The sequence below is a fragment of the Syngnathus floridae genome, chromosome 3, assembly GCF_059516105.1.
Source record: "Syngnathus floridae isolate MCC-2025c chromosome 3, RoL_Sflo_1.0, whole genome shotgun sequence".
Lineage (NCBI taxonomy): Eukaryota > Metazoa > Chordata > Actinopteri > Syngnathiformes > Syngnathidae > Syngnathus > Syngnathus floridae.
Genome location: NC_142415.1, coordinates 17003647 through 17023329, shown reverse-complemented (window position 1 = coordinate 17023329; position 19683 = coordinate 17003647). Strand labels below are relative to the sequence as shown.

Genomic DNA, 19683 nt, shown 5'->3' with positions numbered 1-19683 from the left:
CTCAACTTGATGTAAACTGACACTGCAGGCTCTTAAAAATATTTTTGTCAATGATAATGATGATGACTATCAGAGAAAAACGTGGGGTCATACTTGTGCCATATGGCAAAATCTTTTTCACATATCCAATTTCAGAGTTATATGCAGTTGTCATGAAATTATACAGATGGTGAAGATGGAATTGATGTACCCCCCCACCCCACACACACACACAAACTATTTAGAGATATACACCTATAAAGGGAAGCTTGTTTGGTGCAAGTCCATATAAAATCTGCTGCAGCAGGTAATGTCCAAGGCACTCCATCCATTTCCTAGCACAGAAGGGAATAGAGGCTAGGTAAACAAAGCCATTAGAGACAAATCTATTTCTGAAGAAAACAAAATCACATCATCAAACACGAGAAGAAGAAAAATATGATCGTGCGGCCCTTTGGGCCCCGGCGTGGCAATGATAGCCGACTGTGGCATTTGTCTTTATCAGTCCGCCTTGAGGGAGCGGGAATGTGGCCGGGAAAGTGTGAAAATAAAAGGGAATGAGAAAGACGATGCAATCCGAAGAGCGTCAGATTTCTTCACTCTTGAAAAAAAAAAACATATCAATGTGTGTGAGAGTGTGTGTCTGCGCAGTACTTGAAGATATACCTCTGATTACTGTTTTTGAGTATGTTTTTCTCTGTGGATACAATGAGGCTCTCAGGGGGGGCGTCTTTTAAATAGCAAAGAACAAAGATGGAAAAACCTGGCATCGGTCCTGGCTGGTTATTATCAAAATGATACAGGTGACTTGAACACATTTCATTCACTTTGTAGCAACGGCACTAATATCAAATATTGGTAGTTTGTATTCAGATTTTTTTTCCGTATTGCGCTTGTCCAACATGGATTCAGTCCTCTTTCAAAGTGAAATTTTCCATTTGAGGTCAAATGTTCATTTATTCCTTTTCCAGAACACTTGTTTTAAAACTGGTGTAACTGGGGACCTCTCACCCAAAGTCAGCTGGGAGAAAAATAACTGTGCTCAAATATTTTAACCACAGTTTTGTTAGGACTCCAAATTGTACAACTTGTTCCATGTTCAAATATCCTTTTCTTTCTTGTTGAACACTGTTGCCCCTTCATTACCTCTTGCAAGGGACAAACAGGAACAATTGTTTGCCATCGTCAGATGGAGCACCTCTGACGGAGGCTCATCCCCGGGAAGGATCCCCTCTGTTTGCCCTCCATCTTGGCTTCACTGTATAAAGCCTTGACTGTCTGCCTTGAGACTCTGTGCCAAGGCTTTGCAGATGCTTCATCATTTCCTCTTTCCAAAGCCAGCATTTTTTTCTGTATTTTTTTTTCCTCCCCTCTCCATTATTATCTGGCCAGAGCGGGTATTCTCTGAAGGAAGCCTGTTTGTGCTACCGCCAGGCTCATAGCCATTCACTGGCTCGCCTGTTTTCTTTTCTTCTCCCTCTGTTCAGTTTGAATACTCAGGGGAAATTTGTCTGTGTCTCTGATATAGTTTTTTTTTTCCTGCTGACCATTTCCCCCCTTTTTTTTTTTTTTTTGCTTCTACTCATCAGTTTGCCCTTTGCTGAGACACCGTAACTCACTTTTATGTGATTTTACAAGAGAGCTGTGTCGGAAAAGCATTAATTAAAAACACAATTTATGTGTTAATATGCATAATCGTGTTTGTGTCCTGATCCCTGTTGGAGATAATGCACCAAAAACGCCCTTCATCAGAACCTCGACGGCAGAAGGCGATAGTTAGCTCCAGCTTGCTTAATGCCATGCCAATGTTGTTTGAGCAAAAAAAGCAGCCATCTGGACCTGATGGAATGACTCAAAAGGAGTTCTGAAGAGGCTCTTACCAGCCCTCCATCCAACCATTCTCACAAAGACCAAAAGGTTGACTCATCCTTCTGTTGGCTTTCATAATTCGGTTTTGGGTGTGAAGACTGGTAAATGGTCACCACTGATGGTTAGTAATGTAATTTCTGTTATAATATTTGGGACAAAACTTGGGATCAGTTTTTCACCAAGGATTAGGTCCAAAACCAAGTCTGACAGTGAATAAAAATGAACACCAAGATCAACGATGATTGACCTAGATTTGAATTTAATAAATCAGTCAGTATGACTCATAATGTTTTCTCCTGTCTACTGCACCGCCCCCGCTTTCAATCCCTACCCCTCTTCCCCCGCTTCAGGACAGAACCTCTCCTTCCCCCCCGTGGCGCTGTGGGTGACCGTCGGCCTGGCCGTGTGCCTGCTGGTGTTGCTCGTGGCGCTGGCCGCCGTCTGCCGCAGGAAGATCAAGGAGAGCTGTGAGGAGGCCAGGAGAGAAGGTAAGGAGGTCATTCAACACCGGTGGGCATTCTCACATCTCACTAATGATGGCTCACCACCAGACTCATGTCAGCGTATAAGCCTTGCAGGTTGAACAAAATGTGAATACTTTCATTTTGGAGGTCAGTGTTTTCAAATATAAATGCGTGGTAACTAAAGAAAAAGAAAATACCCCAAAAAATGTGCTTAAGTAAAAAATACTGTTACTTTAGAATAATATTACTCAAGTAAAAGTAAACAACTACTAGTAATTATACGCAATCGATGATACTGATATCAATCCATGTGTTCATTATCAAGTTTAGTGGAAAAGGCTGTAAAGATTGTAAAAAAAAAAAAAAAAAGATATCGAGAATGCCACCCCCGGATTTGGAGCTTTCACTGCTGAGTACAATCGGTGCAGCTGCTTGGTTGGGTTATGATACACACCGCGAAGGCCCACATATATTATGACAAGGAAGACAGCAAAGATAAATTGCTTACTTCCACACTTTTTTTAACTGACCCCTTCCGCACGCCGCGTGTAGGAGTGAGTCCACTGCAATCCGGCTTGGCTGGCACGGGAACACCATTTAAAGACAAGACAAGCACAATTAGGCCGTTGTGTTGGCTTTTATAATCCTCCGTCGTCGTCACACCCTGTCATTCCATTAGTGTGTATTGTACGCGAACAAGGCAACGCGGCACCTCCACTTCAAACACCAAAGCGTTGCCAGAAGGGAAACAGCGTCTGTACGCCTTTACATTTCAATAAGATGGCTAACCAGATAATCAATCCTGCTCTCAGTGCCGCCACCTCCTTTCCACCCAACAAAAAAGGGGGCCACGCAACCCCAAGAGCTCTGGCAGGCAGTGTATTATATATTTCTCTCTTTCCATTTCATTTGATTGTATATGTTCCATGGAGCTATTTACTCTCCCACTCCTAAGTCTGTGTCACTTCCATATTTATTTTTAAACCTCTGGGGACCGTTGCAGACACCGACTGACCTTTATTTAAATGTCTCCTCCACTCTGCGCGGATCTCATGACAGCGGAGCCCGTGGTTTTGCACCATCCTGTCCCTGTCCGCACCAGCAGTTTTATTTTTTTTAAGTGATTCTCAGACATTTTGTCATGGTAATTACCGGAACAGAGTGATGTTCTCCTTGCCGTCCCAGATCACACTATATAAATCATGTTATGTAGTATTTTTTTTATATAATTTGAAACACTAATAACATGTCTGACTTGACTTGCTTTTGTAAAAGCAAGAATTTCTTGAAGTTAGCCTGTTGCCAAGGAAAATTCTGTTTCATGTCAATGCCCACTTTGACTTTTGTAAAAAAAAAAAAAAAAAATTGTCTCTCTGGTGGTTATCATTCAAATAATGTATTTCTGGCTTGCAGACACAATTTCCGAAAAAAATTATACTATTTTTTTTGTACTTGATGGGTGGCCAGGTACAGATGAAACTGAAATATTTGCGAGAAGCCCATTAAAAAGTCTGTTTAAGCACAACTCAAAAGTTCCTTGCGCAAGTGTGTCACTCACCATAGTGGTGTCATTCCACAACTCTACTGATTGTTTTTTAGCCAGCAGCTAAAGCCGAATGTGTTTACTCTCCTGATGAGAAGGATGGATAGTATGTTTGGGCTTGGCTACGGCTATGATTGCGTTCGTGTACGCGTGCGTGAAAGCGTGCGTGTCGCGACGGGGCGCAGTTGTGTTGAGCTTGATGGCTTTTGAGCTCGCCCCAGGCTGCTGATGAAGTGACTGCATTGTGCCCATCAACTTCCACTCATACCGGCTCTTTTTTTTTTTCCCTCACAGCTGAAGAGGCCAAGGAACTTGAAGAAGAAGAGTCAAAGACAGGTCAGCCGATCCACACCTGCTCACACAAGCGCCGTTATCGCAATCGCAGAAATATTGCCTGTATGTTTATGACGGGGAAAAATATACTTGGCAGGATTAATGTTTCTCTTTGTGTTATCAGCTTTTGGTAAGGACAAAGAAAGTATGCAAAAAAACACACACAATGTCGAGCTGTTAAGGCATAGTGGTAGAAAACAGAAGACGGTGAGTTGCAGAAATAGCCGATATCACCAAAAATGCCAAACAATCTCCAATAATTGCCGGCTTCACACGTGAACAATTTGTCTGAAAGGAAAAACCAACAATTAACATGAACGTGCACTTTTGTAAATTATTGCAATAGCCTATGTTGCTTGTCAAACACAAGCAAGAAGATGAATTAGCCAATGTGGCAGTTGGACACTCAAGCAAAGAGTCTGAGCAGGTGGGCAGGTGTTAGGGCGACCCAACAAAAGCACTTAGTGAATGTTAACTTTGTTTACTCAAGTGCCAGTGAATGCTGATGAAGCATGAATGCACATAAAAAATGAGACCTGCTCCAGGCACCAAGTCCAGCAGCCTGTTGGCATCATTCTTAGTCAAGTGTGTGTGTGCACGTGTGTGTGTGTGTGTCTGTGTGTGTTGAATGGAGACAGATGCACTCATTTAGAGATGCCAACAAGCTGTTTTACATTCCACCTTCCCCAAAAAGCTTGACTGTAAAATTCATTATGTTCAAGTTGCACCAAATGGGCGGTGGAAGAGCACCCGTGCACGTCAAGCCTGTTGATGGAGCCGCACTTTTTGATATTTGGTGTGTACATCGACACTGCGCAGTACCAGGAAGGGAACATCCCCGGAGAACCTTGAAGTTCTCTGTTTTAAAGTTTTGCCTCTTGATTAAGTTCATACTTTTATTGGAATATCCAATGAATAAAAACAAAAATGAGACATGTTATGTAATGTCAGTAGGGAAATTAAATTAAGAGACGTTTTTAGGAGCTGATAGCAAGGCCAACGCTTCTCGCTCAGTCTCTGCAGTTGGCAGGTAAATCCAGAGTCAATTCAGTCTTTTTGCAAAATAACATCCATACATCTATTGTTCGGGGTCTCTCAAGGGCCAGGGTCTTTCCAAATGACTTGAGGAAAAAGATGGACTCCAGCCTGGACTGATCAGGGGATTTTGTTAATATTGGTCAAATGTGGAGCCTGTTAAAGTTAATAAATACATTTATTTAAAAAAAAAGTTTGACTTGACGACACGACCACTATTAAATCCACAAACAACTTTAAAGAATCCAAGTGAACTTCAGTAAATGCCCATCACCATCCTGAGCAGTTCTCCCTCAAGCGTTAATCTCATTTCCGTCATTCATTTGACTCCTCCTTTAGTCTGATTGAATTATTTAGCCTTTTCCCGCCAACAGTAAAGTTAATACCATGTGATTTTAATAAGCCGCGAGGTGATGGCGGGAGAGGCGATGACTTTTTCTATTCTTTATTGCCTCCCAGTCCCTCATGAATGTTTCAGAGTGATCCGTGCAGCCAGGAGTGGGGTCAGCTGTCCCACAACTAGCCGGCCTGAATATTTTAGCGTGAGCGAAAAGAGTAGAGGAGGGTAGCACAGTGCAAGCCGATCACAGCGACGACTTGCGACCAACGGTCCTTGCCCTCGATCCCTCCCGTCATCATGTGGATCTTGTTTCGATCCAGGTGGACGTCGCGGGGCGGCGGCGCTGGAGAAGGCAAGCTAATGGCCGTTGTCTTCTGAGATGGGCTCGTGTAAGCACTCAAGTCAGGCGGCTTTTGTGTTGCCATCTGGCTCCAATTGTGCTGACAAAGGCACAGGTTCATGCCCGAAACAAAGCCGCCCAAAACAAGCTCCACTTTAATGGCGACGATGGGGAGCTCATGTGCGTTATCTTAATGAGCTGTCCAAAGGAGAGCACGCCTTCCTTTTCAAGAGCAGCCTGATTGGAACAATAAGCGCTGATAACTAGGAACCAGGACTCTTTCAGTCACGCTGGGCTGAGGTATTCCTTTGTTGCCTTTATGGCTACGGCAAATAATGTTCAACAGCGCTCCGATCGCGGGATTCATAGTGCAAACGTATGCAGCTTTGCCACTGTGCTCAACATGGCTCGTTACTTTCCATGCAGATTGCTACGATGGGTTTGCAAATAGCTGTTTCGAAAAAAAATTAGTTGGGTTCAGATTTTAATACTTTTATTTTCCTGCCTTGCCACGTTTTGTTTTTCTGTTGACATTTTTGTACCTCACAGTAAGGCACTTGTACGAGCGGCATCACATGCAACAACATGCTCACCTCCCCCTCGACATGCAAAGCGACACTCGTATAGACAGCCAAGTACATGTGTTCCTCCTCTCAGATGTGTTGGACACACAGGCTTCCCGCCTCCTCTCTGCAGCATGTGCACTAATCTGAGCATGATGCACAGTTTAGAAGGCGCCACAGTCACACGAGCGCAGCTAGCATTAGAGGCGGCCTTTACTTTGTGCACTTTTATTTTGGCGCAATAAATGTAAAGTGTTGGTGGCTTGTGTGATACAAGCACGAAGAAAAAAAGAGATGAAAGATGATATGTGAAAGCTACTTTGATGTATGACGATGGTTTTAGAGCACAGGTGTCAAATTCAAGGCCCGGGGGCCAGATACGACCCGCCACATCATTTTATGTGGCCCCCGAAGACAAATTGTACATTGAATTCGTGTGTCAATACTAGAATTGCAAATTGTCTTCACTTTTAATATATATTTTTTTAAATATCTGACCAGTTTTTACTCATCTGATTTGAAAACGAGTTATTTGTCAGTTTTGTAGCTTTTACTGTATATAATATGAGGTGCTCATACATTTATTTGGGTTGACAGTCATAATGGCCCTCCGAAAAAAGCTATGACGACAATGCGGCCGGCGAAAAAAATGAGTTTTTGACATCCCTGTTTTAGAGGTTTATTATATTGTAGTTGAGAGTCAAACTCCAAATGCTCGTGCCGCGCTAAACTCTCAAAAATCGTTCTGCCTCACTTTGAAGCAATTAACAGCAAATGCTCAAATCCCTCCAAATCTCCAAGTAAGCCAAGTATTGACTTGATTTAACGCAGCCCGATAACACAAGGCTCATTTATGCCCACTGTCAGATATGCACAGAACATCCATAGGTTTTTTTTTTAAAATGTCTGCTGTCAATACTTGTTGAGAGTTGGGGGGAAATCCTGATTTAGAACTGGCAGATTATAAATACACACGCATGAAAGTATGAGGACATATAATACTATTTTAAACGCCACGCATCTATTTTTGTCCAAGCATAAATGAGCCTAAAGGCTGCTTGTTGCAGACGGACAGAAACAAGGACGGCCGTATCAGTCAAAGTCACCTCTGTTCTTTTTATATCCCCCCTCTGTCCCGTCTATCGAGTTATTCGCCGGCACGTACGGCAATAAAGATAGAACACCTTAATGCGCGAGGAACGGAGTGTTCACCTTATGCTTCTCTGGGGGATCGCAGTGTTACGCTCGCAGCGAATTACTGCCGGCGTTTCAATATTCTATAGGGAGTGTTAGCTGTATGTTCCTGGGCGTCTTTAATTGCCTCTGGGACTTTGATACACAATGCATGCATCTTTTTCAATACAGACAGACAATTGTTTTTTGTGTATAATTGTCCTGAACTGTATGATATTATTATATTGAAAAGAGGGAAAGCAACACTCAAGAAATCAATAACAGCGGCTCCTTTTTCTATCTCTATCCTCCGGGTACAACATTAGGTACACTTGCGGAAAATAATGGATTCCTATACAGGCGATGTATTGGGCAAGGAAGGGGAAATTCCATTTGAAAAGATAATGTTGAGCTTTATAGGCAACTCTCAGTTTAATGCATTGCAACACGAAACCACAATAACATACCGGTTGCCAATCTTTCGGACTGACTTCCAGCCACTAATTTCAAGGAAGTGTGTTGTTACCGCTCTGCCAATCAAAAATCATCAATCTGACTAACCTAGAATTCATTCATTTAAAAAGTTAATCTGCATAGTGATACAGTAATTTGGTTCAATCAGAAAGTAGCCTTTCGTACCAAGATATAAATACACATTGCTGCACTGCTGCTTACAACATTATGATATCATAACCTTGTTTGACAGACCTTTGGGTCCCCTCGCATACATCGCTAGTCATAATTGAGAGGAAGAGGGCCCGCGGAAAGCAGCTCAACTTGACATGCCCTTCTTTTCACTGGCAACGCATCCTCAGCCACAAGGCTCTCCCAGCGGCCGCACATTACTAACTAAAGATATGTAAATAGGACGGCGGTGATGCCTTCGTTATTAGATGCGGGCTGCCGAATAACTTCAAGAGTGCTAATTAAGAGCCTTCCCCGTGCTGAGTTGTTTAGCGGTTTACACGCATGTTACGGAACCACCGCGCTCACGGCTTTGACGGCAAAAGCCTGCACGGCACGCGAGCGTATTTCTCCCAGGGATGCACCCGAGAGACTGGAAACACTGCTCGGATAATAACTGGAATTATAAAGCTCTTAATATTGCATTGATTTGGAATTAGACGCAATCCAGCTGAACAGGAGCGCTATTACTTCACGATGTTTCAGAGAATACCCGTTATTTATCTGCTCCAGAGGTCACCGACCTTTCCGAAATTTAAGTTCAGCTTTATTTAACTTTTAGGTCACCAGTATTATTCACACCTAAGGAACTGTTTTTTTTTTTTTAGTAGATCGAGGAGAAAAATTAGCTCATCATGGCTCAGGCGAATCATACAATCAAGCTAGCTTGTCCTGACTTTGATCGTAAGGGAGGAAACATTCGATTTGGCCCAATGTGTGCGTATCCCTCTTTACAAAACACTTAGACCCAGACTCACTACCGCTAGTAGTGATGCTCATAGTGCGCACTTTCCTATCGCGTCATCTCCACTCGTCTGACAGCACAGTAGAAGCTTGCTAGGAGAGTTGGCGTATCCATCTCACTCATCCGATCCGCCTCCTCCGCACCGGTGTGACTAATTAAATAAAAGTGTGACGCCTTCTGCTTCCTGATGATGCAACAAGCGGGGGGGACGGACATCATGTGTATCTCACACTGATCTCATCTTTTCCTCCTCAGCTATGACATTACTGACGAGCTAAGGCCGAAGACAACGAAGGGTGAGTGTGTTGTGAATGTGGATCACCTGTGTCTTTGTTTTTTGACTCTCTTCAAAACACGCTCGCACATTACGGGGTAAGTGACGTCGTAATAAGCCTCAGCGGTAATTAATTCAGTACAAAAGAAATATGAGATTCTTGGCATTTTGATATAACAAATCACAGCAGTGATGTGACGCTTGTGTTTTATTGGACTTAATATGCAAACAAACCTTTTTTTCTCCCCCCCTTCGGCTGTTGGCATCAAACCGCTGATTAATTGTAAACACTCCAAAGCTTGAGTCACACACTCTTTGTTTTTGTCCAGAAACTATTTAGTTTGTTTTACATTCATTTGTCGTTTTTGTTTGCTGATGTTATTGTTCGGTGCGCCGGCGGCCAATTTGTGACATTTCAGGGGGGGGCAATTACTCCGAAAACATTCTGTATTAGAGAGCAGTATCCTCCTAAAGAGATCTTACAAAGTAGAGGTAAACAAATGCAAGAAGGCCCTAATGGATTCTTTTAAAATATCTTACACATCTACAAGTATGAAACAAACCAAAAAGGCCTCAAGGTCCTCTTCTTTTTTTACAGTTTATTTCATCTAATAAAATCCAGTAGGTTGCTTTCCTCTCCAACGTTCCAAAGCCATGCATGCAATGTTGATTAAAGACTCTGGTACTTCTAATAGATACTTCTACGGACAGCTGCAAGCAGCTTGAAACACATCAATGCTTATATTGCTGGAGCTGTATTGCTCCCCTTAGCTGACCGAAACCATATTATTTATTTTGCACTCTTCAATATAAGTACAACACAAGCCAAGGACTTTAAAACAGATGGAGGGATGCCAAACCTGATTCAACAAGGCCCCATCATGTAGAATTGTCATCAAAAACAATTCAGTGAATGTGGCACGAACGCAAGGGGGTGGGGTTGCGGGTCGCATCAGGAGGTGGAAGCAGCCTGTTTTGGCTCGGTGCAGACTGACTCACGGACGGCCTCTGGCAAGGGTACACTCGGAGAAGGACTCTTTGGCCTCACTCCACTTCGCCCACTCCGCCGCGGCCCAAACTCCGTCAAACGTCAGCGCCGTAGATCCGAGGCGGCGGCGATGTTCCACCCGGAGAAGATGCGAGATGTCACATTCCTGATAGCGTAACCTCTCTCCGTGATTGCCTCTGCGTGAGACTGACTAAGCGGGTTTTGGCATGACAGACCCTTCGTGTTTTTCGGCATCGGGCATTCAATCTTTTGCTTATATTAGTAAAAAATAAATAAATAAAACTCTTAACGATAATATCGAATGCCATGCAATTGCAACATTATGGCCAAAACATGATGATAATAGCTTCTCACTTACATTGATTCCTCCACTAAACAGCGGAATTAGTAAAACAACAAAAAACACACTTTGATTATTATACCCATAATAAGATCATACGATTGAAATTTTACTGTTTGAAATATTCACTATTATTTACTGTTAATTATTTGGCTGATGCCCTAACTACGGCTCCATTCCTGGCCGCCATAGTATCGCAAAGGCAAAAGGCGGGAAATAATAGAGCAGATGACATTAACATAAAGTACAGAAGCGCACTGTATTAGTGCTCCGATGCGCCTCTAACTCTTACTTTAATAACCGTCAGTTTGGTGTCAGTTGCATGAATCCTTTTCATTACAGGCTTGGCCAGTTACAGCTTGTTTTTATTGCACCCTGATTGGTCATCGCTATAAAGCCAACGCGTGCGAGCCCGGCGCGAGAAGAAGATGATGGAAAATAGCAAAAGTAATTTCCTGTAACTAGCCAAAATAAAGTCTGGCCCGTTGGAGTCAAGGAAAGGGCGTTAGTCATTACCGTAGTATCCACTGACCTTCACCGCTGCTCTTGTCGCTCGCTAATATCCTGCCGGCCTTTTCGACCTCTCGGCTGCTGAATCATCCCTGATCAATTATTCTAATATTTGTGTGGCACTTTTTGCCATCGATTTGCGCGTTTACGCGGGCTGCGGTATACCTTATTTAATCAAGCCAGCCTCTGCATTTAATTAACTTGTTGGAGAGTTCAGGGGCACTTTGTTTTCATAAACCTCCTCCTTATCGATACATGTTCATCCATGACTTATGTTTATTCGCTCGAGGCTTTTATGGCGTCATTACCGGCGACCGAGATCAGATCACATAATAAATAACTGCGGCACACCCGGATGATACTCTCCCTCGGTTAGTTTTGACATAAAAAGTAGAACTTACAAAGTTGAACAAAGTCAAGCAAGGTGTTCTAACTCTTAAATTGATTAAAAAAAAAATCTCACAAGAAATATGTAATTTTTTTAGGGTACAAACATTTTTATTAACTGTATTATCACTTCCACAACCATTAAAATTTTGGGGGTCACATTAATTTTTTTTCAGGAAAACTTTACTATGATGGTCTGCAAGTGTTTTTCACACAAATATTTTGTGTCATTTAGTTAACCTCCTTTGTCGTATGTTGTGAGTTGGAGAAATATGCCCAAAGCAAACAGTTCAGCAAATTTGGGGCTTTTTTTAATTTATTTTCCCAAACTCGTCAACATTACCATGAAATGACCATTAGTGTAGGATGTGACCGGCCTCTTGGTCAGATGGGGGGCACAAAAGTGCGAGACACAATCTCATTTACAATGCCAACCTGGAGCCCATTTAGGGTTCAATGTCTTCCCCAAGGACACTTAGACAAGGAACAAGCGGAGTCAGGAATCAAACCATTGACACTTCAGTTATTGGACAACCCACTCCAAGAACTGAGCCACAGCCACACAATGAGAAAAAAAGATGTTACATTTCAGTCTGGCACAATGGTTAGAAAATCTGCTAAGGATTTCTGAGTTGTAATCTGTTGAAACCTTCCTCAGGTTCAACGGAGGCTATCAGTTGTCCGTAGGTGTGAATGTGAATTTGAATGAATGTGTCTGTGCCCAGTGATTGAATAGCGAGCCACTGAGTCATCTTCGGCTCCAGTTTAACTGCAATCCTCATAACAAGCACTGCAGACACAAATTAATGGATTGACTGCGGTCTCCGACATCAAGACATCAGTTTCATTGTTTCTCATCTCGCTTTCTTGCAAACAAATGATCTGGAAAAAAATAACAGTCCAGGGGTGAGAAGTACCATAGCTCCGGGTTCGGTACCTGAGGACCCCGGACGAAAAAGTGGATTGCATTTTTCAACACAAAGGTGCAATTAGTGCCACATAATGGCCGTTTCCTCCCTGCTTTAGCACAGCTGACAAATATCAATTTAATCCACCCCGATGTATTCGCATATACTCCGCTTAGATTAGGAGTCCTTGCCGTTAGTGTTTGCTGCACAGTCGGCGTTATCTGAAGAGCTCTCCCCAAAAGGGGAAAGAGATTAAAACTCTTTGCCGATGCTGTCGGCAGGAAGGGGAAGTGAGGACAAGGCGGGAGAGAAAAGAGGGAATACCTTGAGTCCTTCACTGTCTTATTTGTCAGGTGAGGCTCAGCAGAAACTAACAGAAGGATGCTGGAATGTCTCCAAGGGAGCTTGTGTGATGCCTTCAAGTTGGCTTTGACTGGCTGTAGTATTTAAATTATGCATGCGGCCGTCTCAGCCACTTATCTGCGCTTTTATCCCCCTCAGCCTCGTCCTGTCGTCCGTGTACTGTGATGGAGTACGATGATAACCACTGAGATGGCAAGAAACGAGTACTACAGTTTGTTGATGGAAAAAAAGTTTTGTCATCTTGTCACATTTAATTTAGCCATACTTTTGTGTATCAGCAGGGGGAGCCCATGTACAATGCGCAACGCAATATACAAAGAGTTCTTCGAAAGGATAATAAATGGCGATTCAAAGTAGCGAGTCGCCTAAAAATTGACTAATGCAAGGAAACTACTTTGCTACATTTACTGTCTTCACATTGATAATTTGTGCAATACATGACCAGCGTTAGCACGTCAGCTGTGCTACTCGACTGACTCAATGACAGCTAATGAATAAGGCGAGAGTGCCGCTCTGTTTACCACTCCGCTCCCCGAGAGGGCTCTTTCTCTTGTTTTTGCTGGGGAAAAAAAAAACCTTAGGAGCCTCCATTGAAACCCTCTGCCTCTGGGCTCAATTAACTGCCAAAGATTAGGCATAAAGCAGATGAGAGCGTGTGCAGGAGGGCCGCGCCGTTGACGTGTTGATGCGGATGTGCATGGGCGGAATGAAGACTGCTGGGATATTGCGACGGTGAGATATGCTGTGCATTTGGAGATGACAGACAAATGTGCCAAAAAAGGAGTCGTGGAAACTGACGAGCCAAATAATGAATGCATTCTTTAATGGAATTATTATCCTAAAATAACTGCTGTATTTGTTCTCCGAAAAATGTTTTTTTATTGGGTCTGTAAGAACTTGTGGACCGGGAAGTCCCAGGTCCAGTGATGTGCTTTGGGCAAATATGGAAAATAATAAGTTTCAGAGTCAGGGTCTAGCCCACTCAAGCTGAGTTTGAGTGAGAGGTGGGGTACACATGGTCACGATTCAATCATCGAGCATTTTAAAGTTCAGAGTTGTTACATACGTATGTAAATTGAAAAAGATGGCTGTGTAATGCTAACACACGATACAATACGGCACAGACTTAGTAAGTAGCTCTACTTACTAAGTAGCATCAATAGTTGCGATATTATAAACATTGTAGCAGCAGATATTTGAACACAGACGGTGCATTAACACATATAGACAGACAATATGAAGATCAAAAAAGGACTATTTGTGCAGTTTATAAAACTTCATGTAAAACTTTATCACGTCACTCACACCAGATTAATGAATAACATTATGAATATATGTTTGATAAGTTACATGATAAAAACTGGGAAAGGGTCGACTGTAGATCATTTTGTCATGAGCGCCCGTTATTATTTTAAGCAAATAAAGCTTGAATCTGACAGACTAAATTGGCTCGGATCCTAATAATAAATAAAACGCCGGAGAAAATAAGCATGTCGTGGCCCTTCAGCAGCCTCCAAATGGACGGTCACCTTCACGCCGCGTCGGGAAACAAACAAATCACAACGCAGGTGGAAGGAGGAGGTCGCCGGGAATGTCATACTGTGTCACTTTAAATATTCAATCCGATTAACATAGTGAGGATGTATAGCGGCGGGGGCAAAAAAATGACTCACTCGTCTATCGCAGCGGTTGGCGTCCTGTTGCGAGCGGCGAATAAAGTGCCGCTTTTATTTTTCTGCTCTCTTTCAACCTTCCTCCTGCTCCCCCAGTCACCTTGCCTTTGGGGCTTACCACAGGAGTCTCTTCAAACCATCCTTTTAGTGTGAAGAGAAGAGTAAAGATTAATGCACATCCGTGTTCGAATCAGCCTCAAGAGCCGTGGCTAGGAGTCTCATAATTAACGCCACCAGTGCCACGGGCCTTTTTTTGGCAGGATACCTTGACCGGTAAGGAGAGAAAAGCCTCTTGCAAGGTAAAAGATGTGTTCAATTGGACTGGGATAACTGGGAAGGGCAAAATAATGCTGGTTGTTAGCTACTGGAGCTAATTGGAGAGGCTGCAGGCGTTGCTGTTATTGGCAGGCCAACCTTGATAGTGGTCCAAAGAAGCATCATAGAAAACAGATACTAAGGACATGACGTTCCATTTTTTTGCTCCAAAGTTTCTCCTCCAGTGGAGTTCACTTTTTGCTTTATTGATGGTGGCCAATCCATATTTTGGATTTATCTGAGTCCCAGTAAATGTATCTTTAATTCCAAGTTATTCTCGTAGCAAAGATTTAGAAACATATTCTCTGATTAAAAAATATATTGTTATATATCTTTAATCCTAATGAACAGTCTCCTTCCATTATAGGCTAAAACTATTTAGTTTGACATTTACTGGCACCCGTCAATTTTTTCCATCAGGGTGCTAAGCAACCAGAGGAGACTCAAGGACACGATTACGTCAATGTTGCCAACCAAGGAATATCCCCAGCCTGCAACCCTCTCTCCATAACATTATGCATGGTCATTTCTGATAAAAAATGATTATGTCTCACACACTTTGCAATCTTTTTGCAAAGCCAAGCAGCTTTTGGCGGGCACAGCAATATTGTTTTTTTTCTTTTTCTGTGGGCATTAGAAATGCATTGATCTCAACTGAACTGTCAGCAAATAAACATACAATTGGTAGTCCGAGCTTCTATACAGTGGAACAGCAAAAGTTGAATCCTACTGTGTTTGTTTAGCAACAATAATGCCAATGGAATTCATTGATTCTATGCTCAGCCTTTAGAAACTGTGTAGGGAAATGGTGTCAAACTCACACTGTGTGTAATAAGGTATACATGGTTTTACATTTAGGAATATTTTCTTTGTATCATATTTATATTTATGTTTTTATACATTGTAATATTTTAACAAATTGTGGATGTTTTGGGGAGGCTAGAACGGATTACTTGCATTTCCATTCATTTCAATGGGGAATGATAATTTGAAGTATGGTTCTTCTGAGATACAAGCTCACAAATAATTTAAATAACTATCTCAAGGCACTGTTTTTATTGTGACAACGTCTATATCTATTAGAAAAACGTTATCCGCCTCTGGTGCGTGTACTATTATGAGTTAGCACACCATCCGTTACTCTGGCATTTAACAGCTTATTAATTTCAGAAATCAATATTAGTGCATTTTACTCTGGGGTTTTAAAGATTGTCTTTCCGCGAGTAGATATTTGTTGAGTTTGTGGGTGGTTACTGCTAACCTCTATCCGCATACAGAATACATTTTAAGACGAGACATTCTTACGCGAGGTCAAGGCTGTCTGATATATTTTTATAGGATGTAAACATGCATTGAACTATTCCAGAAGTTCCCCGGAGATCTTATTTCCGGTGCAGGCCTCCCATCTACCAAACACAGTATGGGTTACAGGTAATGGGAGTTATGCAAATGAATGTAAATGTACGTTGTCTCTGAGCAGCTATCGACAATACTTCATAATTACCAGTCCCCACATGGAAAAATGGTTTCGCGGGCGTTTGATCCTCTTGGTAATGATCTTTACCGAGCTTTTAAGCGTCTTTGCTCATTATGCGCCAACTCTCCTCAATTTTTTTTTTTGGGTTTCGTTTCATGGTCTCATCGCCGGTGTTTGTCTTTGATGGCTTCCTCTGATTGTGCTCTGGCTCCTCGGTGTCATAAAGCGGCAGCCCCGCTGTTCTTTGCGTGTAATGTTCCTCAAATATACAAATTAGAAGGAAGGCTGCAAACTCTGAAGGATGAACTGTGGTTGCTACCCCCCCCCCCCCCCCCCCCCACCCCACCCCTAGTTTCGGATGATAAGAAAGGAAAGAAATGGTCGATGAGATTGAATCCGCCTTATTTTGCACATGAACAAGCTCTGATAGGCCATTCAAAGCAGCCTGCAAGTTGGAGTGCCTGCTGCAAATGAATCCGTCCATCAACTTCGCGGCTCGTGCCCTGGAAGCAGAGAATTGCTTCTGCCTGTTTAACACGCTGGCGTTTAATTTGGCCTCCTCCTTGTTAAAAGATCCTGGATACAATCTTATTTTGGTGACGGTCTATGTTGAAATTTGCTGAGCGCAGGTGTAAACGTGAGTGTGAAGGCTTGTATGTGCCTTGCGATCGATCGGCGACCAGTCCAGGGTGCAGCTCACCTCTTGACAGACAGATGAGACATGGACGTGACAAGCCTCTGTTTGTTTCTGCCAAACTTGCCAGTCAGCATTTTAGCACATCTTAGTCGCTCCCTTACTCGAGGCAAGTGGGCTCGTGGTTGTTTCAGAAGTTTCACCTTTAACACTGCTTTTGTTCGAAATCTTTGCTGTACATTTTCCCCGCTTATGTCTGGTGGGTTTGTCTCCTGGGGGTTATCACCGTCGTTTATCGGCCACACCTGGCAGCAACAACAACAACAACAACGATCCTTATGTGACAACCCCCAAGGGATACTCCCACCAGAGACATAAATAAGGAAACTCTCCATCTAAGATTTCGAAGTAAAGAAAATAATCCAAGTACCTTGAGTCAACTTTTTCAGATTGCCATAATGGGGATGACATATTACTGATAAAATGTGTTTTGTTGTCCTTTGTGTTGACAATGCTGAATATCTCTACTCAATTTCACATTTGGCACAATTGCAACGAGTTAAAATTCTGTTTGCATATTCGGGAATAAATCAGAAAATCTTATATCTTCTTTGCGTCTTACCAGCAGCACCTCTAACAGTGTGAGAAACCGGTTTGAGGCCTTCATTAAGCCCTTAGCGTTAACTACGCCATCTTTGCCGATACATTATTCAAGTCATTCGGCGGGACGTGTATGCATGGCTTCCTAAATGAAAACACTCAGTCGCCAACGAGCAGAGCAACAGTTTCATTCTGCTTCCTTTTCGGGATGGTAAACGCTAAGTGCAGCAAGGGAGCCTAATAATCTCTGCCACATTGCACAGGAGATGGTGTTCTGCATTAAGACCTCGGTTGTGCTTGTCTAAACCCGTCACCGATCCCTTTTGATTTAGATATACGAGAACTTTGAACGGCTTAAGCCTGCTCGAGGGAAGCTAGAGACATCTTTGCCCGTTTGAAGCCAGATTTTCAATGACTACAGAAACACTTACAGTATATTCGCCAGCTATGCCCGCTTTCTAATTGAGACGACTATTACGTGTCGGGCAGGCTGACGTGATTCCAAAGCCTGAGGGTACTGCTTGGAGCTCTAAAATGTCAAACCTTCAAACGCATTCACATAGAAGCTGATAAACGTTAGAAATACTTGCAAATTGCACACACCCTGTTCTAATTGGGAGCTGTTTTTTTTTTCTCAATTTAAATTCATTGGAAGGCTTTTGTCGCTGCTATCCACTGCCTCATTCTTGTAAGACTGCACATTTACTCGGTCTGATGGGATCCCTCGCCACAAGAACGGGCTGCTACGGATTGATTTGATGATCCATGATGCCTTTACAACAAGCTCTCAATGCATTTTCTGTATGGGCAAGAGGCAGAGTGGCCCTCGGCCGGTTGCCAGAGAATCACAAAGTATTGAAAAATATTGTATTCTCCGGTTTCATTTGGCCACAGGTGACCACAAAAGTAGAACTTTATGTAAACCGTATAGTTTTAAAACTGCCTATGTTATCATGACCAGCATCTTTCAAAGCTAGTCTGCTAAATTTCTCCATCTTTTTCTTCTTTCAGGGGTTTCAGCCGGGCAGCCGAAATGAAAAGAGTCAGGCGGGTAATTCTACCCCAACTATCAGAATCCATCTACCTGATGACTGTTTTCGGCATCCTTTGTGAACTATAATGCCGTCCTCGTCACAGCCCGGGCGAAAGACAAGTGCACCATCGTCAACGTCTTCGCGTGTGAATCTCCCTCGAGTGGCCATCACACACATCACACGTAACTATGTGCTCAAGCCCTTCCTGGCCTTATTTTTTTATTTATTTTTTTAAATCAATGGAGGTCCACCAGCAACCACTGTGAATGCAATACAGTTGGTCATTTTCAATACAAAAGACCGATTTTAAAAAAGCAGAAAACATGTTAGATCTTTTTTAAGTTGCCTCTCTCATTAGAGAAGATCATTATTCTCATGCTCACTAATTAGCGTCTGTTTCCCTGGTAACCACTATCTGTCAGCGCCTGCTCTCGGTACCCCCTCTGCTATCTCCTGGAAGTGGAAGTGATTGTAATTGAATGCCGGCTAAGCTCTGGCAAACTGCAAATGGTGCATGGGACACAGCCCAACAGCCTTGTATAACGCATTGTTTTCAATGAACGCGAGACTACAGCCGGTTGCTTGAAATTGTCAGTGAGATGTGGGGTTTCACCTTCTAGGTTTACAAGAGTTTTCTCTGTGCCAAAGGTTTAAGTAGGAATGCCAAAATTGTGCCTATTTGTATTAGAGACACAGCCTTACTATACATGGACTTTTTTTCATAAAAAAGCCTGAATGATCTTTTTTTCATTAAAATAAAAAAAAGTCTTACAATACATGGGCTTTTTTCCTTCATAAAAATGCCTTACTATACATGGTCTTTTTTTCATAAAAACTTGGAAAAAAAAATAGAAACGTTACCTGTTTTTTTAATTAAAAAAGTCCAACTATACATGGTCATTTTTTTTTTCATTAAAAAAGTCCTACCAAACATAGTCATTATTTTATTTCGGAAAAAAAAGGCTTTGCTAGCCTTACTATACTTACTGTGGTCATTTTTTTTCATAAAATAAAGCCTTACTATACATGGTCTTTTTTCATTAAAAAAAATGACTACATGTTCATTTTTTCCCATAAAATAGCCTTACTGT

General features: G+C 42.4%; 1 protein-coding gene across 4 annotated transcripts in view; it reads left to right on the top strand.

Annotated features, from left to right (window-relative positions):
* Positions 1–19368, top strand: part of cd276 (CD276 molecule) — a 46056-nt gene extending 26688 nt beyond the window's left edge. Inside the window, exons 5-9 of one of the 4 annotated variants that reach the window (XR_015857561.1) lie at positions 2199–2336; positions 4150–4191; positions 9324–9364; positions 18570–18609; positions 18696–19368. Coding sequence is in view for 3 of the 4 variants with exons in the window: in XM_088371364.1 (XP_088227490.1) it covers positions 2199–2336; positions 4150–4191; positions 18570–18595 (206 nt within the window). In the remaining variant the exon portion in view is untranslated. Of the gene's footprint in view, positions 1–2198; positions 2337–4149; positions 4192–9323; positions 9365–18569 lie in introns of all 4 variants that reach the window. The other 3 variants (XM_088371364.1, XM_088371365.1, XM_088371363.1) reach the window with 3 other exon arrangements.
* Positions 19369–19683: the final 315 nt, after the last annotated feature.